Below are 23,238 nucleotides of genomic sequence, written 5' to 3' on the forward strand. Positions count from 1 at the left end.
CACTAGGTGGCTAGTTATTTTTTTAGGTTTACCGCCATGTTTTTATAGCATTAGGTACCCCCATATACTACCCAATAAAGGTTTTAACCCCCTGATTGCCCCTAGAGTTAACCCTTTCACCAGTGATCACCGTATAAGTGTCACTGGTGATGCTGGATAGCCAGCTAGTTATTTAGTTATTTAGGTTCCCCGTCAGGTTTTTATATAGCGTCCGGGACCCCCCTACCCCCCTAATAAAGGTTTAACCCCCTGATTGCCCCTAGAGTTAACCCTTTCACCCCCTTTTGCCAGTATCACTAAGCAATTGTTTTTCTGATCGCTACATTAATGTCACTAGGTAGCTAGTTATTTTTTATGTTCACCACCAGGTTTTTATAGTGTTAGGTACCCCCATATACTACCTAATAAAGATTTTAACCCCCTGATTGCCCCTAGAGTTAACCCTTTCACCAGCGATCACCATATAAGTGTCACTGGTGACGCTGGTTAGCCAGTTAGTTATTTAGGTTCCTCGTCAGGTTTTTTTTTTTAGCGTCAGGCACCCCCATATACTACCTAATAAAGATTTTAACCCCCTGATTGCCCCTGGTTAACCCTTTCACCAGTGATCACCGTATAAGTTTAACGGGTGACTGTGAGCAATATATCATTTAGTGACAACTTTTTGTAAACTTTTTTTTTTTTTTTTTTTGTGTCATTATTCAATCACTTGGGACAAAAAAAAAAATATTCAATGGGCTCAACGTGCCCCTCAGCAATTTTCTTAGGGTGTCTACTTTCCAAAATGGGGTAGTTTGGGGGGGGGGTTGTACTGCCCTGCCATTTTAGCACCTCAAGAAATGAGATAGGCAGTCATAAATTAAAAGCTGTGTAAATTCCCGAAAATGTACTCTAGTTTGTAGACGCTATAACTTTTGCGCAAAGCAATAAATATACGCTTATTGACATTTCTTTTACTAAAGACATGTGGCTGAATACATTTTGGCCTAAATGTATGACTAAAATTTAGTTTATTCGATTTTTCTTATAACAAAAATAGAAAATATCTTTTTTTTTTTTTTTAATTCAGTCTTTTTCCTTTTATATTGTAAAAAATAAAAATCACAGAGGCAATCAAATACCATCAAAAGAAAGCTCTATTTGTGGTAAGAAAAGGACGCAAATTTCGTTTGGGTACAACATTGCATGACCACGTAATTACCAGTTAAAGCAGTGCAGTGCGAAATTGTAAAAAGACCTCTGGTCCTTAGGCTGACAATTGCTTCGGGGCTTAAGTGGTTAAACGTGCACCGTCCCACCAAGCTCAGGTGCAGAAGCGAACACATACTTGAGTAGCGCCCCCATATGAAAACCACACATGTGAGGTGTCACTGTGATCGGTAGAGCAATAATTCTAGGCCTAGACCTCCTCTGTAACGCAAAACATGCAACCTGTAGATTTTTTTAAATGTCGCCTATGGAGATTTTTAAGGTTAAAGGTTTGTCGCCATTCCACGAGCGGGCACAATTTTGAAGTGTGACATGTTGGGTATCAATTTACTCAGCGTAACATTATCTTTCACAATATAAAAAAAAATGGGCTAACTTTAGTGTTGTCTTTAACCACTTGCAGCCCACCCTATAACAGATACACAGCGACATAGTGGTTTCAGAATCCTGACCGGACGTCATATGACGTGATCAGGATTTTGAGCCTATGCGCGCCCCTGGGGGCACGCATCACGGCGATCGTTGTTGCAGGGTGTCAGCTTTTCCTCACTCGCGTCTGTCAGACGCGAGTAGAGGGGAGCCGATCGGCTGCTCCTTTGACAGGGGGGGTCTGTGCTGATCGATTATCAGCGCAGCCCCCCCCCCCCCGAGGATGCCCACACTGGACCACCAGGGACGCCACCAGACCACCAGGGATGCCCAGCACAAGGTATGCCACCCTAGACCACCAGGGATGCCAGTCAGTGCCCACAATAGATGCCAATCAGTGCCCATAATGGATGCCAGTCAGTGCCCACAATGGGCATCACTGAATGGCATGCATTATTGTTTGGCATTGATTGGCATCCATTAGTACAGTATAATATAATACAATGCCACCTATCAATGCCCATCTGTGCCGCCTATCAGTGCCCATCCATGCCACCTATCAGTGCCCATCCATGCCCATCTGTGCCACCTATCCATGCCCATCTGTACCGCCTATGCATACCCATCCATGCCGCCCATCCATGCCAATCCGTGCCAGCTATTTGTGCCACCTATCAGTGCCCATCCGTGTCACCCATCCGTGTCACCCATCAGTGCCACCCATCAGTGCCACATATCAGTATCCATCAATGCCACCTCATCAGTGCCACTTCATTGGCACCACCTCATCGGTGCCCATCAGTGCCACCTTATCAGTGCCCATCAGTGTAGCCCCATCAGTGCCCATCAGTGAAGGAGAAAACGTACTTATTTACAAAGTTTTGAAACTGAAACAAAAAAAACATATTTTTTTTTCGAAGTTTTCGGTATTTTTTTATTTGTTTAGCAAAAAATAAAAACCGTAGAGGTGATCGAATACCACCAAAAGAAAGCTCTATTTGTGGGAAAAAAATTATAAACATTTCATTTGGGTACAGTGTAGCATGACCGCACAATTGTCATTCAAAGTGCGACATCGCTGAAAGCTCAAAATTGGTCTGGGCAGGAAGGTATTTAAGTGCCCGGTATTGAAGTGGTTAATTCAAAAAAGTGTATTTTTTCCCAAAAAAAGTGCACTTGTAAGACCACTGCGCACATACGACATGACAGACAGTATTGCAACGACCGCCATTTTATTATCTAGGGTGTTCGAAAAATTTTTTAGAATGTTTGGGGGTTCTAAGTAATTTTGCAGCAAAAAAAAAATGTTTTGTAAACAACACATCTAAAAAAGAGGCTCAGTCCATAATCAATACACTAAAAGGGTTAATTGGATTCTTTGTCAAGAGGTACTGTAGCTCCTATGCATGGAAAAGATCAATGTGCAATGACGCAGGTTCAGACATGATGAACTAAAATGTTTAAAGCGTGTGTTCAATTATTTAATCATGACAATGGCAATCCAAAAGCAAAACCATTCTAAACCATTTATAAAACAACTGGCAAAAATCAGAGGTTAAAAAAAATGTATATGTATGCATTTTCAGAAAGTGCACCAAACCTACAGGATATAATAGAAGTCTATGGCTCAGGGCAGCTAACCCACAGGAAATCCCGTGGAGCAGTGTGAATGCAGCTTAATAACTCTTTCTATAAGTGCTAATATGGCCATTGCAAAAGTGCCTATTGATCATGATCTGAGCTTTCCCACCCACCGTCCCAAAGCATGGTCGTGTTCTTCCCGGGTTTGAGGTCGCGGGCCTCAACATAGGGCTCCGCAGGCTGCATGTTGAGCACCCCTGCTGTAGAGCTAGCCTGCCAGCTGCTGTCAAAAGGTAATGAGACAGCACTGCTCTGCCAGATAAGCTGGAACCAATAGCAGACTGTCTTCATCCATGCGCTTCCCTTTTCCCTCTTCATCTACATAAACTTGTTTATGGGGTCTTTCTTTGAGCGTTCAAGTCTCACCCTCTTTAAAGGCTTATGACCAGCTTTATCTTGTCAACTTTTTATAGTTTATCATAAAATATTTGAATTAATTTTGTATGTTGTGCTACATATGTTGACTGCATGACTTGACACCGATTATTGTCAAATTGCATGTAAGGTAGACTCTGTACCATGTACTTTCACATGACTATAGTTCTTTAACATATTAATGCTGACTTTTTTTCCTACTTTTCTCATTTTAGCTTTGAAAAAAGGCCGTTACTGGATAACCCCAGACCCTTACCACAAAGATGACAACATCCAGATAGGTCGAGAGGTGAAAATATCCTGCCAAGTGGAAGCGGTCCCATCTGAAGAGCTGACATTCAGTTGGTTTAAAAATGGGCGGCCGTTGAGAAGCTCTGAAAGGATGGTCATCACTCAGACAGACCCTGATGTCTCTCCGGGTACCACTAATCTGGATATCATTGACTTAAAGTTTACAGACTTTGGGACTTACACATGTGTAGCATCACTCAAGGGAGGAGGAGTTCCAGACATCAGCAATGATGTCAACATATCAAGCAGTACAGGTAGGAATTTTCACTGCTTTTAACCTTGTTTAGAAAATGATTCAGGATATATGCTTCTTCATGGATCAGTAAATGGATACAGGTCCACGAATATGAAAACTATTTTGGGTAACAGAGCAGCATGCCGAGGATTTTCAGTCCTTTACAATTACACAGTTATAGCTGAAGCAAAAACTGCAATGACAATAGGATGTATTGCTGAAGGATGAGTTGAGCAGATGGCTTTAAGGTAATTTGGAAGGTAAATATTATGTCCTGAGCCATTCCTGCATGTCACAACCTAGCCCTGTCCCCTGGTAAGCTGTACCCTATTGCATAATGTTTCATGTACAGAGAAAACTGGAATGGTTTGGTGAGGTTTTAAGAGGTTGAACCTATTAGCCATTACTTTACGGCTTGTCATTATAGTTCTGGAATGGGCAAAGAGTATATAGTCCTTATGAAACCAAAAATGGGCCTTAAAATCTGTACTTCCAAAACGCACTGAAATTTACATCATCGTGAAAACCAAACACAATTTTCCCCATATCCTCTTGGCATTCGATTACTAAACCATTACAGGTGTTATCGTAAATAAGTAAATCATAGCCTCACACTTCCTTGTAGCTTGGTTGTAGCAGTTGTTGATTTCTCAGTACATTTTCAGTTATATGTAGACCAACTAAAGTTTTCCCAAGAGCTTACCATCCTTCTGTTTGTAAGTATTGCATTTTCGATAGAGATCTATTTAAATAGTGAATAGAAGAGCTTCACTGATTTTGTTGCGCTAACTAGCAATGCAAAACAGAGGCTGATGTACTGAAGAAAGAGAGACTACTAGCAGAGTTATCATTAGTGAATGAGGTGAAGTTGTGTTCACTAAATATCCAATCATACTAGATAAAAATGTTTTATTTTTTTTATTTCCCTAACACATCTTGCTATTCAAAGTGAACACAGCTTCACCTTATTTACTAACCTTTTTTATGCTTAACAGCCTCTACTCATTTAGCAAATCCGCTCCATTGAGTAGCTTTTGTAGTGGTGTTATCCTTCCGCAGAAGAGTCTATGCCGGTAATGCTTCCTCTGTAAAAAAAAAAAAAAAAAAAAAGCTGCAAAATGGATTTTCACATCAACCAGGGGTCTCCAAAGGGCCACATTATATGTTTTACAAATATGTGTGGCCCAAACAAATGCTTGTTTGACCTCCTCACTCATTAGTAAACTTTGTTGGCAACACTGCTATTCTTCCTTTTACTGGACTGGAGAAACAACTAATGTCAAAATTAGGGTCAGATGTGTGGCAGTCACTAGTCACATGTGGCCCAAAGAATCTTGAAGTGCTAGGGGACTATGGTATAACAGGCAGCACAGTAGTTAAGTGGTTAGTACTTCTGCCTGAACACAAAAAAACAAAGTCAGCGCTGGCCCCACAACCCTCTGTCAAATGTTCACAGTCTATATAGAAAAAATGTTCTCTTGCTCTAGGTGCTGCAGCTTTGTCAAAGTTCCATTGGGTGGCGGACTCATTCTGAAATATACAAGGAAAAGAGAGCGCACGGCTGCCCTAGTGTAATTCAATTTTAATGATACAAATGCAAAATCAAACAATAGAGGATTGCACGCACAAACATAGGACTTAGATTGCATGTACAGCAGGATGTATGTCTCCCATCCTGGCCTGTATAACTGGGATGGCTCCCAAGAACGAGTGGTGATGGTATGAGAAGTCACTGCAGACTCTGCTTCCTCATCCCATCAAGCTGTGTCTGCTATAGGGCACGCACACAGTCCAGCCGGCGCTTCGTGATGTCACTCGTGGCCGGAGAGGAAAGACAAGGGTGAGTGAGATGTCTCCTCTTTAGCCAACAAAAATGGTTGCCAAGACTACATGTTTCGGAGGCGTGGCTTCATTTGTCAGGTCGAAATAAATAATATAACTACTGACAACAACTGATCATACAGCCTTCAAATACTTTCAATCTAATTGCTGACCCTCCCACAACCTGAAAGCCAAAGATCCCTCCCATATTTGAAAAGGGGGAGGGGTTCTTCCTTTTGTATAGAGCCATGTTTTTTGTTTTTTTTTTAAACAGGCACAAGTTTATTGATCATTTGAAAAATCCAAAAACTGTATATACAGACACATGGCTCAGGAGATAAACACCGTCAGGGGTTTACCCCTAGTACAGGAAGAACATACACTGTGAGGAGCGGAATAGCAGAACAATATCAACAGCTCACCTCCCCTGACAGAAGCCTACCACCATACATCCCTAGGCACATAATCATAACCCCATAACATAACCAGTCTAATCTATACATGTTTCCAAGGCATCCAGCCACCTATCCCACACCTTATTATATTTGGCAGGGCAGCCGCAGTGCCTATATATTAATTTTATGTAGGGCAGTTTACTGTTGATTTCTATGATCCATTCTCTGACTAGAGGAGGAGCCGGGCGCATCCAATATTTCGCTATCAGTTTCCTCGCAATAAATAGCGTTGAGTGTAGAAACGTTGCCAGGTATGCATCAAGATTAATGTCCGGAAACATACCCAGCACACACACTTTTGGGTCCAGTATTATCGTGTAAGAAGTTGATTATTTGTGCCCAATATGATTGGATCTCAGGGCATGCCCATATTAAGTGATAAAATGTTCCAGTGGGGCTGGGGCACATAGTACACCCCGGACTGTAACCGGGTCGGAATTTTGCCAACCTGGCAGGGGTAAGATATGATTTATGGATTATGTACAATTGCGTGAGACGATCAGGCAATTTCAGTGATACTTGCTTAATATTCTCCAACATCTCGTCCCAATCCGACCCCGCCAACGGACCCAAATCCTCCTCCCATCTGACCTTGGCTCTCTCAGAAATCTGTATCACCGCCCGAGACCTTAATATCTTATACATATTTGAGATCAATTGAGCCGGGTTGTCACCCAATATTAAATCAGTCATGGACAATGATTGGACGTTTGGGAAGCCTTCAGCAAACTGGGATCTAAGTGCGTGTTGTAGCTGCAAGTATCGGAATTGCATATATTGGGGCAGGCCAAAACCCGCCTGCAACAAAGAAAAAGCACGTATTCCAAGTGGAGATATAACTTGGCGTAGATATATAATGCCCCTAGAGGCCCACAGTTCAACCTCAGGGATAGCCAGTAGCTCCTGCAGCTGGGGGTTGCACCACAGGGGGGTATGTGAGTGGTGGAAGTCTGCGCAGACAACTCCCAGCGCCATCCTCCAAATCTTTCTGTGGTAGGACAAAAGTTGAGTGTGGGTGTCTCCCGCCCTCCCCCCCCCCCCCGAAAAAGCATCTGAATGGGAGTATGAGTGTGGAGACCCTCCCCTCTACCCACCAGCGTCTGATATCTCTCCCCATCCGATCTGTGCAGGTGATAAAAATGCGAAAGTTGTGCCGCCATATAATAAGTACGAAAGTCCGGGAGGGCTGCCCCCCCTGAACAGGACAGACTCTTAAGGGTATTCCAAGCCAGCTTATGTCTAGATGAGCCCCAAATAAATGTATTAAGAATATTGTCTAGCAATTTAAAAATCCGGAGTGGGATCATAACCGGGGAGTGCCAAAGCGCATAGAGAATCTTGGGCAACAAAATCATTTTAGACAGATTAACCCTGCCCATAACCCCAAGGGGGAGACTGGACCAGGCCTGGGTACGAGCTTTTAAGAATAAAAACAGGGGTTCGATATTATGTAGGATGTTGTCCCGAGGTTCCCTAGTAATCCGTATCCCCAAATACTGGATCTCGGACACCCTGGATAGTGGGAGGGAGGTCGTGCAACGGTCAGGCACAGACACGTCCAGGGGCAAAACCTGCGATTTGGACCAGTTTATTCGTAAGCCCAAGTGGTTGCCAAACTCCTCTATCACCTCCAGGGCAGTTTGCAGCGACAGCCCTACATCCTCCAAATACAAAAGAGTATCGTCTGCATACATACTCACTGATTCCACTAGGGAGCCACTGCGAAGGCCGACCACTCCTGGGTGTTGCCGGAGCCTGGCCGCCAGGGGTACCGCCGAAAGGGCGTACAAAAGAGGGGAAAGCGGGCATCCCTGGCGGGTTCCCCGCCCAAGGAGGAAGGGGTCCAACACCCAGCCGTTAACCGCGACCCTAGCCATCGGCTGATAGTAGAGTAATGCAATACATTTCACAAAATTGGGGCCAAAACTGAATCGCCCCAGACATTCCCAAAGGTAATCCCACTCGATGGAGTCGAAGGCCTTGGCTACATCCAAGGACACCACTGCTCTCGAACCCACCGAGTCGTGCCCTGCCTGAATGTTCATATATAAGCGACAGATATTCATGGCTGTATTTTTCCCTGGCATAAACCCCGTTTGATCGGGGTGGATAAGTGACAAGATTATTTTGTTAAGTCTGGTGGCCAAAATTTTAGCTAGAATTTTAATATCAGCCTGGAGTAGGGAAGTGGGGCGATAAGACTCAGGGAAGTGGAGGTCTTTTTCCCGGCTTGGGCAACACTATAATGGTGGCTTGTCGTAGAGTTTCGGGAAGGGCCTCTGATTCAAATATATAATTATATAAACTCAATAGTTCCGGTATGAATATGTTAGAGTATTGGGCGTAGAAGTCTAAAGGAATACCGTCCTGTCCAGGGGCCTTAGCTGAGGCCAGAGAGGCTATCGCCAAGGCAACCTCATCCATATTCAAGAGGGTCAAGTTCCCTGACCTGTTCTATTGACAGCTGGGGAAGGGGAATCCCCCCCCAGGTAAGCCTCGGTCTCCGTCCTTGGTGTGTTCACCTGAGAGGCATATAACGCCACGTAAAACTCCCGAAACATCTCAGCCACCGCCGGCGGATCAGTCACCTCCACTCCCCGACGGTCAGTCAAAGAGACCATTACCGGAGGCCTGGAGTCCTGATGCGCCAGATAGGCCAGGAGCTTCCCCGCGCGTTCCCCCTGCTCGAACACCCGCTGCCTGGTGAAAAAAAGCTTCTGTTTGGCTTGTTCGTACTGGAGATGGTCAACTACGCGTGTGTGATGCCTAAGTATCTGGGCCTTGGTCGAAGTTGGGTCAGTGCTAAAGTCAGTGGTCCCTGACTCCAGTCCCTCCGCAGCCTGCACCATCAGAGTCTTAGAAGACTTCTTTAATCTGTTGATGCGCCGCGAGAGAGTGGAGCGTACATGTAGCTTGAAGGCCTCCCAAACATGATCCATCCGGGCCATGTTACAGTTGATGCTAAGAAAGAACTGCCATTCCCTCTCTATGTCCTTGCATTCGCTCAGTGCTGACAGCCAAAAGGGGAGCCTCGGACCCGCCAGCCGTGCCAGCTCAAATGTAGCCCAACAGGGGGGCGTGATCTGAGAGCGATCGGGCACAGTATCCTGCGTCTAATAATCTGAGCAGCAGTCCCTTTGAAATCATAAAATAATCTATGCGGGACATAGAGGAGTGGGTCGCCGAGAAGCAAGACTAGGTATGTTTCTCTGGATACCTATGTCGCCATGGGTCAACGAGAGAAAACTCTCTAAATGTGCGGCCCAGTCTAGTCTCTCCATAAAACTGTCCACCCCGGTCTAGGCGCATCCTGTCTGCTTCCTGGTCTAGAACCATGTTAAAGTCCCCAAGCCATATTGCTGGGTTTGTGGGGTGCTGGGCCATATATGAGAGCCCTTCAGTAATAATCTTAGAGTTATAAGGCGGGGGTACATAATAAGCCAAAGCAAGATATTGTTCCCCATATAGAACACAATGTAAAAATAAGTATCTACCCTGGGGATCCGTCTGCATTGATATCAGGTCAAATTGAGTCGTTTTAGCAACTAGAATGGAGACCCCTCGGGAGTATGGTGTATATGTGGCATGGTATGCCCAGCCAATCCAGGGGCGCTTCAGTGCCAACTGCAGTTGTCCCGTGACATGCGTTTCCACCAAAACTACAATATCCGCCCTATAAGATTTGAGGCAGCTAAATACCGCAGTGCGTTTTAATTTGTCACGGAGCCCCCGGACATTCCAAGATAATAATTTCAATGCACCCATGGGGAAAACTCCTCAGGTGTATTCAAGGGAGGAAAGCGGACAGTCCCCAGAGAAGTGTCTCTCCCAGACCAGTATAGGTTGCATACTATACAATAAGGCAATCGTAATCTGAACAGCATTTGAGCATTTCCTGTGCCATAGTGCAAAATTAAGACCATAATATAAACATAAAACCATAACTAGATATTAAACATCCCAACTCCCCCCTCCCAGCCGCCCTAACCTTGCTGGAGGATACATCCCTAAACAAACCATAGCATGGCTAAGTCCACAGCTAGCCGTGGGGGCGAACATTCGCTGTGTGTGTCCCCAGCGATGAAGTTTAAAGCATGCACACTGTAATCCGGTGCTTTAACCAAAAAAAGTACATGTAGGTGAACTTGACGCTCAGCACCATAGTTATGAAGTGCCCACTCCTACACACTGTCGCATTGACACATAGCATGCGCTGCCAGTCTGGATATAGCAGCCAGGACACAGTGAGCCTCAGGAAAATTCTGTCACTTATATAGCCCCGTCTCCAGGCTAAGCACATAGGCGTACCGAGCACCTAGTGCCCTAGAAATGATGCGCTCCCCACGGCCAGAGGGAAAAAGGAGGGGGGAAATCAGAGCAGGAGAGAATGAGAGGAAGTGGAGAGGAAGGGGGGCAAGACAAGAGGGGGAGGGGGGGGAGTGGGTAAAGAAAGAGGGGGGGAGGAGAGGTGACAAGGATAGAAACATTAGGGAAATCAGGGGCGGGGGGGAAGGGAGCAGGGGGGGTGGGAAAGGAGGGGGAAAAGGGAGGGGGAAAGTGGAGATGGGGGGGAGGCTAAGGGGCCATAGTAGGAGCATACTTAAACCCGGATCCCAATATAGTTCCTTGGTTCATGGAGGAGCCGCTCAACGTGACCTTCTCATGCATAGTAACAGTTACCAAAGTAAGGAGCCGAAAATAAAGTAAGCAACAAAAAGAAAAAAAAAACACATGAAGGGGGACAGCGGGGGGAGACTAAACCCCCCTCCCCCCCCCAAAAAAGGGGGGGGGAGATTCTCGTGCACCGAGGCATATAATAGTCTGAGCAGTAGTAGCAGGTCCTGGCCCACGGATCTCTTAAAGCAGGGGCAGAAAGGCTCAAACAGAACTTGTCCCATGCAGCTTACTCACGGGACCCGCGGTATATTCAGTCTCATAGCGGCTGATTCCGTGCCGCTTCCCTCTGGTCCAGCCAGGCCACCGCCACCGCCGGGTCCTCCAAAAAATGGGCGCAATCCTCTCCTGCAACGCGGAGTCTAGCCGGGAACAGCATTGCATACATTATGTGATGTGCTCTGAGGCGCCTCTTCATTTCCACAAATCGGGAGCATTGCTTCTGGACCTCCGCAGAAAAGTCCGGAAAAACTGATACGTGGCCATTCTGAAAGGGGATATTCCCTCTTTCACGGGTGAGGCGCAGGATAATATCTCTATCCCGGTAATTTAAAATCTTGGCAATAAATGTATGCGGCGGTGCTCCTTCAGGCGGTGGGCGTGCTGGCATCCTGTGGGCCCGTTCCACTACGAAAGGAAGCAGAGAAGGCCTCCCTGCCATATGATTTAATCGGGAGATTTTCCAAAAATGTAGCCGGGTCTGCGCCTTCTGAGCCCTCTGGGAGGCCAATAAACCGCATGTTGGACCTTCGGGCTCTTTTTTCCAAGTCGTCCTGCTTTTGGGCCAGCTGTTGCAGCCTCCTCTGTATATCCTCTTGAGTGTGCTGCATCAGAAATAGGACATCTTCGGCCTGGCCGATCCTGGTCTCCGTCTCCTTCACCCTGTCCCTTAACTTGGACAGGTCCTGGCGGATCAGGGAGATGTCTACCTTGACCTCTTCGATCTTGCAAGTAAGGGCAGATTGACAAGAAAAGATCTCCTCAAGAACTTTCGCTGTGTCCGGTGCAGCAGGTTCCGCTTGTGTAGAGGCCAGGCCGCCATGTTGGTCCTCGTGGTCCCGCTCCTGCCTCCGGTATTTATCGAGCGCTGCAGCAGCTGTGGTGCTTCTTTTTGGTGGAGACATGTCCGCAAACACTTCAGGCACCCGCGAGTACGGTAGTATACGGTGTATTAGCCGGTGGGCACTCAGGATAGATGCGGAGGATAACGGTAGGAACGGAGCTCAGCTCACATGCGTCTCACTCCATCGCCGGCCAGGCCACGCCCCCAGAGCCATGTTTTTGAATAGAGCAAGTGTTGTATACACATACTCTTAGATTCAACATTCTAAAATAAGCAGCTTAGGCTTACTCCATATGGAGTCTTAGCATTGTATAATGTACTCTGAAGGATTGATGTGCGACATCTGGTGAGGGCCTCCTTGTACTAGAGGCTTTGGCAAAGTTGGGAGGTTGTAGCCATTTACAGTGGCTTGATGAGCGAGTATACTAAACCTACACTTGTAGTTATTTTTTTTTTTCTTCAATAAATTTATGTTGAATAATGCACTATTCTATTGCATGTTCTCCCTGTGCCTGTGTGGGCCTCCTCCGGGTACTCCAGTTTCCTCCCACACTCCAAAGTAATGCTGGTAGGTTAATTGGCTATAGTATGTGTATGTATGAATGTGAATTAGGGACCTTAGATTGTAAGCTCCTTGAGGGCAGGGACTGATGTGAATGTACAATGTATGTAAAGCGCTGTACAATGCACAATACATACAGTAAGTACCTGTAATAAATAAATATAATATAACTTGGAGTGGCTACCAAAAAGAAAACAGAGGGAGGCAGGAGAGCCCTTATAGTGTAGCAGATTCATTGAAAAACAGAGTGAATTGTTTCAAAAGGGGTAAAGACCACAGAGTTGTTCCACAGCAGGAGGAGAAAAGTTAAAGGTATAGTTACATCTGTTGAAGCTGTTGTTGTCCAAAGGGGTGGGGAAAATGCAGCCATCCAAGTGCTATGGTGTAGAAAACCTGTTTTTCCGCGCAAGGCCAAAGTGTTCGCTCTCAATGCCTCTGGGATTCCCATGCTGGGTTCTCTGTAGGGTTCTCAGGTGGCTGTAGGAATCAATAATAAGAATCCATGCAAAAAAGTCCTTCTGTGGTCCGATCGGTAGAGAATTGTCAGGAATCGCCTACTTTCTTGAAACATCAGATTTGTTTATTTCACCAAAATATGAAATAAAGAATTCTGTTGTTTCAATAAAGCAGATGACTCCTTCCAATTCTTAGAAACACTATTTCAGGCACCTGCCGATCGGACCACCGACTGGCTTTTGTTTGCTGATTTCTCTTATTAATGTAAAAATTCCAACATTGTGCTATTCAGCTCTTTTACTTTGCTAATGCCAACTGCATAAGATGCAATCTTTAACCTGCTTGATAAGAATGCAGCCTCACCGTACTCAATTATTGTGTGCTTATACATTTGCTAATAGGACTCACAGATCCAGTTTTCACTTTCAATATGCTCTCAGTTTATGATTTGTGAAACTTTTCTCTGCCTTTGCAAGCTTTCCATTTTTAACTTGTGTTTGAGGTCCTTTTAAAGCGCATCCACCAAGACTCAGAAGATAAAAGTCTTGTGTATTATTTATTTTCCATTCCTCTGGATGTGGAAGCTATTACTTCAGCATTATTTTGGCTAACACGAAAACTGCTTCTTGTAAATCATATCTGGATTTTCATTAAAGATGGAATTGCTGCAGGGGTATTTATACAGCTTTCTCTGTTACTGTGAAACAGAGTTCAATCAGTAGCATCAAATTAAAGACACACATCGCATCAGAGGCACCGATTGCTTCGCTCCTTTACAAAGTGCTTTCTGCATTCTGGCTTTTTACTATTAACACCCACTACACGGTGTTAGTTTTGTTCGACGTTAGTTGCTGGAAGGCGAATAGAACAGGTTGTATAAGCTATAAATCAATATATCATCCATCGACTTACTCTGCCTTAAGCAATAAACCATTATGCCGCTTCCCTTGATATCCAAGAAATGTGTTCCTACTTTATTACAGATTGCCGCACATTGCTGTTTTAAAGACCAGCCAGAAGCAGGCTTACAGACGCATTGATTATGATGATCCTCATACATAGATGTTTTTCAAAGTGAATGGCGTTGAATAGGTAGTTTGGACAGGTGGTCATTGCCAGTTGGTCCCCATTTAGCGAAATCTGCAATATATGACACACAGTTAGTTTTGGCTGATTTCAAATTTAAAAATGAAGCTCTGTAAAATAAAAGCTGCTTTACCTCAAGAGGGTATCAAAAAGGAACACAAGATCCATGTGTAGATATGGATACAACTAAAGGTGCAAAATCTTAGGCTCATATACCTCCCAATAACACATTCTGTTAGTAAAATACACAGTCTCTATTAGTCCATGTGGAAAGGTGATATTATAGATAAATGTCCAAAACACTGAAGGTTATCATCATATGGGAACAGAAACCCCGGTTCCAAGATACTGCAGAAAAAACACAAGGAGAGAGGTGCCTCCAAGTGTAGACATTTTTAACACTTTAATAGAGGATGCAGTTTATGCACTCACATTTAGGTGATTTTAACAATCGTATCGATCACAACAAGGGTAAGTCTAGGTGCCGCTCCAGCTGTCTGCTCCCTCAGTCTGTGTCACTCCGGCGCTGTCTGTGTGAGTATCACTCTATTACAGATGGAGGCCGACTGCTGTGGAGGAACTCGAAGATCAGAACAAGGCATGGAATGCAAGGCAGGGATTGCAGCAAGGGATGACGTCACCACTAATGGACTTGTTTCGTGAGCATGCGCGCTGCGATATTATGGCAAGCCGTGCTCCTTTCTCAATGGATTTCAAAGGAGGAAACCTATAGGCTCATTATAAAGGGAATGGACATGAGAGGGCAGTAATTATCAGACTATGGGCAGCACTGGTTAGCATGTACAAGGAAGCAGTAAAAGAACAGTAAATACACATAAAAACACAAGCAAGTGCTTATACAGTTCCACCTTTGAAGACCAATGAGAAAGGAGCGTGGCTTGCTGTAATATCACAGTGCACATGCTCCCGAAATGCGTCATTAGTGGTGACGTGATCCCTTGCTGCCATCCCTGCCTTGTGCAGTATGCCTCGTTCTGATCTTCGAGTTCCTCCACAGCAGCCGGCCTCCATTCACAAAGGAGTGATACTCACACAGACCGCGCCGGAGCAACATAGACTGAGGGAGCAGACAACAGGGGCGGCACCTGGACTTATCCTTGTTGAGACCGATATGTTTGTTAAACATCACCTAAATGGGAATGCATAAACTGTATGCTCTAGTGGTGCCTCTCTCCTTGTGTTTTTCCATGTGTAGATATGGCCTTTTAAAGGAATACTTTACTTTTGTTCATGTGAAAAAAGATCATATATCCTTTCTATATAAGCCATTTTGTAGCTTAACCACTGGACCTCCGGAAGGTGTTTACCCCCTTTTTATGCCCGGAACATTTTGCTATTCAGCACTAGACATGTGCACTTTGTGTCATTCTGAGTTAATATTCAGACACATTTTTCGCTAGTCGGAGATTCGTAGCTATCCCAATACCCGAATTATAGTGTAAACGAAGTTAAAGCGTAACTTCACTTTTGTCGATAAAAAAACATTCCCCTCTGGGTGATCTCTGTACATTGCAAGGATTATAACAACCTTTGCTGCAGATTCCTACCTTTTGTTATTCTGAAGAAATCCGTGTGTGTTTCTCTGTGCCACTGTACTTAGTGGATCTAATGGGAGTGATTTCATAATTAACTGTCAGGTGTGCACCTGCAGAGCACTAATGAGGAAATCTGCTGGGTCTGTCTTCATCCCTTTAGATGGGTTCCTATTAAAAGTATCTCTCCAAAAATGCAATTTTTGTTGCAGGGGATGCCTGAAATCTTATTTGTATTTTAAGCCCCATACACATAAATACCAATGCAACAGGGATTGGCGGTGTTGCATTGCTATGGAAGAGCATAAGCCCGGGGGCAATGTCACATCAGATTATGATGTAGGTGCCCCCAACACTGGACATGCCCACCAGCAGGACTATGCATCGCTGTGGAAGCTACAGTGTTGCACAGATCTGAACTAAAGAAGCCGGAGAAGGCAGAAAGAAAGCCTAAAAAAGAAAATGAATGCAGCTCCAACGAGTTACATCACAGAACTTATGACTTCCTCAGGGCTGGAAGGGCATGAAGGCATGTGTTCTGTGATGCAACGTGTCAGGAGAAGCAAGGTAATGTCACAGTCATGGTCAGAAACCAGAAGGTGTGTTTTCTGATGAGCTCTGGCAGCCAATTACAGTTTGTTTTTATGCAAGTGCATACTTTTAATAAATATTTTTATATTGAACTACTACACTATGAAGATCATTCCTACCATATATGACAATTGCTGGCCAGAGGAGATGAGAGGTTGTAGCAATCCACTGGCAGGATTTACTTACCACTAAGCACTGTTAGCCCTTGTACACACGGTCGGAAATTCCGACCACAAAATTAGTCGGAAATTTTTTTTTCCGATGGATTTTGTATGAAACTGGTGTTGCATACACATGGTCGGATAAAGTTGTCCGAAAATCCGATCGTTCGGAACATTACGGCAGGACTATGTTCAGCCTAGTAGCCAATAGCTTTGCTCTCGTACTTTGATCTGAGCATGCGTGGCACTTTGCCCGATCGGAATTCTCTACAAACGATTGGAAAAAGTCAGATCGGATTTTGCTTTTGGAAAATTTGAGATCCTGCTCTCAAATTTTTTCAGTCGGAATTACTGACGGAAAAAGTCCCACACACGATCGGATTTTCCAACAATATAATCCGATCGGACCGCTTCCAACAGAATTTCTGACCGTGTGTACAAGGGCTAAGACCTGTGTATGAGACTGGAACAGAGGAGAGGTCGTAGCGATCCACTGGGAGGAAACATTTACCATTAAGTGCTGTTAGACCTGTGTGGTGTATACCTGAGGTGACCTGATGGTATATGGGGGCGTGATCACAATACACCAGAAGTTTACTTTACTTGCATCTCTATTATCACTGGACTATATTTCACCTTTTTATCCATCATGGATACTTTTTGCTGTGATTTCAAGCACTGAAATTGACTTTTTACCACTCTTCTGATCGTTTATTAGATGATTTATTGTACGCAATTATTTTATTTTAAGTTGTTTATTTAACTCATGGTATTTTACCTGTTTGCACAATTTTCATCTTGATATTTGGGTTTATTTACCCAGCAGGGTTATCTTATTTTTATTGTGTTATTTTATTTATATTTGTTATCTGCACCAGCACCATTGCTTTGTGCGTTTTACTGTTGGAAGGCAACATGGTCTAATGTCATATTTCTGGAGTTTCACTGTCGATGTTACTGCGTTTATTGGTAACAATGTTTTGGATATTATCCACACTTTGAATTGGATCTGGCATAGATCCGTTACATATCTGATACATGCTGATACTTGCAGTTCCATGGTTTTTAAAGGTCTGATGTTCTCCCTGGTTGATACCAGGTCTGGAATGTAGCAAGTTGTACATCAAAGCTTTGTAGCATATCAGAATCTGCATCTGAACGATTGGCTCCAGAAGGTCTGTTGCTGACGCTACATTGCAAGTAATCTACAAAGAGAGCCACGGCGGCCAGGATGATTCATGATGGTGGGTGACAAAGATCAAAGGATCAACAGGCACCCAGAAATGATACATGGACAATACTGCCCCTAGAGGCCAACATAGCAGGACGGACATTAATACAAGATATTAAAAGGACTACCTCTTGGCAATATCTCATTGGACAGGAGGATAGTGGGGGTGGTTATGAATATGTTTGGATGAATGTGTAAAAAGGGCACACAAAAGGGAATTCATCCCTTTTCGTTGTTGGTTCAAGCCTGGTGGCTGCCTGAACCACATGGCTATCTCTTGCTCATCTGAGCCCAGCTACAATAAATACTTTAATTACAGAATTAGAATTGCTCAAGCTTACATTATTGATGAATTGTATTTCTTTTTGATATGTATTTATTTTGCCTTTTCTGCGTTGTCTCTAATACTGTGTATCTGAAAATAGTACCAGACAGGGTCAGCTTATTGATCTTTACAATTGTAATCCCCCTTTGAGTTTTTGCTATCTACACATTTTAATTACTTGAAGCACCGATTACCTGGGTTACTATAAAACATCTATTATGATGGTTTTGTTTTTAAACACTAATTTTGAGATGTTTTACCTTGTGTGGGGACACATTATATCACTTGTTGAAATGTACCAATAATTGATTATTGGGAGTTAGCGCCACACTGTTATTTTTACTTTATAGCCTTATGTTAATATTTGAGTGCACACCAAAGTTAAATAAGTATTTATCCTCATGACCATCAACAAAATCAGTACAAAACATTGTGTATGGTTGTTTTTGGTCTTTTCCTTTTCTATTATATTTGCTGCAGATCGAGGAAAAATTACATGGTGTACCAGTATGGCTTTCTCTTAAGACAAACACAAGACAAAGTGGAGGAGAAAGTGCATAAAATTACTGTTTTTCAGCCCTAGATGCAATTTGAAATAAAAGAGAGATGTTTTTCGACTGAAATTCACATGCTGCACCATTCTGAGCATTCCCCATTGAGACTTTCTACTGGAAAGTGTTTCTACAATTGTTCATTTACATGCATTTCGACTTGTCTTGAGCCGGCCGAAGATTGAAAGCTTTGTGGAATCTCGAGGTCTTGATTGGCTCTTCCTACCTTGAAATACTGTTTGCTTCTCAGCAAAGATGGAAGATGCCTGACAATTGTTTGACATCATTTTAGATGATGAGGGACTGTCCCGGCTCTAGAATATTTAATAGCTCTCGGCGTTTGATTGATCTTCGACAGCATCATATGCATAGTTTAGAATGACAGAGAGGCACAGGGTTATTGGAAACACTCAGAGAAAATAATGTTGTATTCCGCTCCTATTTTTCATGCAGATGGAAACGATCACTCAAGTAAAAAAAAAGGCTTCTAAACCTCACTTGCAAGTTAATCTGGAAACAAAAGGAATCTTGGAGTATAGAGGTTTTATAAGGACTTTTTCTTTCTATGCTACACAGTGGTCTTTGCCATAGCCCACACATGGCATTGCTAAATGTTATAATTCCCAGCATACTGTAGCTTTTATAGGATTTGATAGGAGCACGCCCCCGGCTCCAATCTCTTTTTAAAAATATGCCCCATACGAATATAATCTGAAAAATAAAAATTCACTCTCACAATTACAAACTTTTGCTGCAAAAATAATGGTAGTAGTAGTAGTAGTGCATTTTAGTTTTGTTTCAACTATTTTTTTTGTCCGAAAGATTCATTTTCAGAGATTCGGATATACAGTTCCTTGAAAAAGTATTCATACTCCACATTTTGTCATGTTACGACCAAAAACGTAAATGTATTTTATTGGGATTTTATGTGATAGACCAACACAAAGTGGCACATCATTGTGAAGTGGAAGGAAAATGATAAATGGTTTTCAATATTTTTCACAAATGAATATGTGAAAAGTGTGGAATACATTTGTATTCGGCCCCAGTCAATACTTTGTAGAACCACATTTTCATGTCTCCGCTTTGCACATCTAGAGTGAAATTTTTGCCCATTCTTTGCAAATTAGCTCAAGCTCTGTCAGATTGGCTGGAGAGCGTCTGTGAATGGCAATTTTCAAGTCTTGCCACAGATTCTCAATTGGATTTAGGTCTTTCTAACACATGAAAATGCTTTGATCTAAACCATTCTATTGTAGCTCTGGCTGTATGTTTAGGGCTGTTGTCCTGCTAGGAGGTTAAATTCCGCCCCAGTCTCAAGTCGTTTTGTAGACTCCAACAGGTTTTCTTCTAAGATTGCCCTGTATTTGGCTTCATCCATCTTCCCATCAACTCTGACCAGCTTCCCTGTCTCTGCTGAAGAAAAGTTTCCTCACAGAATGATGCTGCCACCACCACCATGTTTCACAGTGGGGATGGTGTGTTCAGGGTGATGTGCAGTGTTAGTTTTCCGCCACACACAGCGTTTTACTTTTAGGCCAAAAAGTTCCATTTTGGTGTCATCTGACCAGAGCACCTTCGTCCACATGTTTGCTGTCTTCTCCACATGGCTTTTTGCAAACTTTAAACAGGACTTCCAATGGCTTTCTTTCAACAATGGCTTTCTTCTAGCCACTCTTCCATAAAGGGAAGATTTTTGGAGTGCACTACTAATAGTAGTCCTGTGGACAGATTCTCCCTCCTGAGCTGTGGATCTCTACAGCTCCTCCAGAGTTACCATGGGCCTCTTGGCTGCTTCTCTGATTAATGCTCTCCTTGCCCGGCCTGTCAGTTTAGGTGGACGGCCATGTCTTGGTTTGTGCCATACTCTTTCCATTTTCGGATGATGGATTATGCAGTGCTCTGTGAGATGTTTAAAGCTTGGGATACTTTTTTTTATAACCTAACCCTGCTTTAAACTTCTCCACAACTTTATCCCTGACCTGTCTGGTGTGGTAATTGGCCTTCGTGATGCTGTTTGTTCACTAAGGTTCTCTAACAAACCTCTGAGGGCTTTGCAGAACAGCTGTATTTATACTGAGATTAAATTACACACAGGTGGACTCTGTTTATTTGTTAGGTGACTTCTGAAGGCAATTGGTTCCACTCAATTTTAGTTAGGGATATCGGAGTAAAGGGGGCTGAATACAAATGCACCCCACACTTTTCACATATTTATTTGTAAAATATTTTGAAAACCATGTATCATTTTGCTTCTACTTCACAATAACTGTGTTGGTCTATCACATAAAATCCCAATAAAATATATTTGTTTTTGGTTGTAACATGACAAAATGTGGAAAATCTCAAGGGTATACTTTTTCAAGGCACTGTATACAAATCACCAAATGGACATAGTAACGAATGTCAGCGAATACGAAAAAAAAATTATAATGAAATTAATGAATGCATTTATTTCATTCAGATGATGTCACATGATGCGATAGTAGTTCAGGCCCATGGGAAAATGAATTACATTTTTTTAATTTGTTAATTTGGATTCAGATAACGAATGGATCCAAATTTCCTTCCATCCGAAAATTTGGTTGCACATGACGCCAGTCGATATTGTCCGCACATTCCATTTCTCTTGGGTTAGATTAGAGTCTGAAAATAGTAACTCCTTATGATTTCAATCCGTCAGATTTGACAAGATCTCAAATATATAGCGATCTTCCAGAAAAACTGGAAATATTTTTTCTTATGTCTTATTTATTTATAAAATTATTGATGACAAAGCTATAGTATGCCATCTAAAAATAAACACAACAAGCCAAAACCACATGTGATAATGGTAAGTAAAGACAGCCAAGGCTGTTGTAAATGTATTCCCATCTGAATATTGATGTGGGTTAAAGAAGCTTTAATGTAACCAGCGGTTAGATCTGGCAGCAGACTAACTGCATGCATTGATTTTGTTTCCCGTTGCAGAGTTTGGTCTAGAGACAAAAGGACAATACTGTGACAACCCAGAAACATTGTATGTTTTGATTTGTTAATTATAACCAATCTATATCTCTTTACAAGAAACTTCCAGAATTGTGCTAAGAGAGCAGCTAGGTCAATCAGTTGATTGCTAAAGCTATCTAGGAAACATTGCTTCGAAATAAAGCCTTCATTTTTCTTAAAGAAAACCGGTAGCCAGGCCACGGGCATTTGAATAGTGACATAATCTTAACAAGCAGTAAATAAAGTTTAAACTGAATCATGACTGACCTCTGTAGCTACAGACTTTGTGAGCAACCCATCTTCACCCTGGGCTACTGCCTTCCAGAGTTCTGATCTCTAATGTAGTCAAAGCAAGAGCTTCAAGAAGAGGGAAGCAGGGTTTAGTTAGAGATGCCAAGCTTAGATGATTTTAGTGCGTCTCTTGTGAAATTTGAGGATCAATTGTTCCATAATACCTACAGTTACAGAGGTTGGTGAACATTAATATGTGAATGCTTGAATGCCCATTGCCTGGTCACATGTTCTCTTTAACCACTTTGATACCGGGCCCTTTTACCCGCTTCCTGCTGAGGCCAATTTTCAGCTCTTTAAAAGAAAATTGTGCGGACATGCAACGCTGTTCCAAACTAATTTTTTATCATTTTGTTCAGACAACCAGAGCTTTCATTTGGTGGTATTTAATCATCACTGGGTTTTTTACTTTTTACTAAATAAAGAAAAAAGACTGTTTTGCAAATAAATGATCGTTGTTTATAAATTTAGGTCAACGTGTATTCTGCTACGTTTCTTTTTGGTGATAATCACTCAAATCAGTGTATATTATTTAGTCTTGTGTTATAGAGTCCACAAACTATGGTACTGTATATATCTGAATTTTGATCAATCCTGATGTGCTGATGATCTAATTTCTTGAGGCCTGAAACCATCAGGACAGTACATATACCCCCCAAATGACCCCTTTCTGGAAAATAGACAGTCCAAAGTATTTAGTGAGCGGCATGGTGAATTTTTTTTGAAGTTGACATTTTTTGTAAAATGAAGAAATTAAAAAAAATCAGGGCCACTGAGTACAAAAAATAAAGAAAGAAATAGTCTTTATATGATGTCCTCCCAACTACATGCTATCTGTGAGCCGCTGTGTTCACTGGACACAGAAGAACCACAGAATGTTGTACGAGGTCGTGGTGCACAGGCCTAGTACCATGTGATCGCTGTGGCCTAGGCTATCCAAGCACAAGTGGGAGCAGGCACCTGTCAAAAGAAGGTACCCGCTCCCCCTACCCAACAAAAATGTTCCAAATATGTACAGGCTGGAGGAAAGAAAGGGAAGGGGAAAAGTGATTGAAACTTTTAAATACATAAAGTGGTGAATAAGGATCAGAAGGGCAGTGCGGCATTTTCAGTATAAAGCCAAGCTCAAGCACGCCGGGACATGACCTCAAACAAGCAGGGGGGGAAGTTCAGAACTTAGAAAGTCAGTCAACAGTAAGTGAATTCAAACATGTTTTGGACAAACATAGATCTAAACTCAGAATTAAAGCGGAGGTCCACCCTAAAGTGGACCTTCCGCTCATCGGAACCCTCCCCCCCCTCCGGTGCCA

General features: G+C 43.0%; 1 protein-coding gene across 2 annotated transcripts in view; it reads left to right on the forward strand.

Annotated features, from left to right (window-relative positions):
* MDGA2 (MAM domain containing glycosylphosphatidylinositol anchor 2) overlaps window positions 1–23,238 on the forward strand; it is a 1,078,966-nt gene that overhangs the window by 766,559 nt on the left and 289,169 nt on the right. For both annotated transcript variants that reach the window (XM_077463546.1, XM_077463547.1), the window contains exon 7: window positions 3,810–4,139. In XM_077463546.1, coding sequence (XP_077319672.1) covers window positions 3,810–4,139 — 330 coding nt within the window. The remainder of the gene's footprint in view (window positions 1–3,809; window positions 4,140–23,238) is intronic.

The sequence above is a fragment of the Lithobates pipiens genome, unplaced genomic scaffold (assembly GCF_037356315.1).
Source record: "Lithobates pipiens isolate NorthernLeopardFrog02 unplaced genomic scaffold, aLitPip1_a1.2 Scaffold_30, whole genome shotgun sequence".
NCBI classification, from domain to species: domain Eukaryota; kingdom Metazoa; phylum Chordata; class Amphibia; order Anura; family Ranidae; genus Lithobates; species Lithobates pipiens.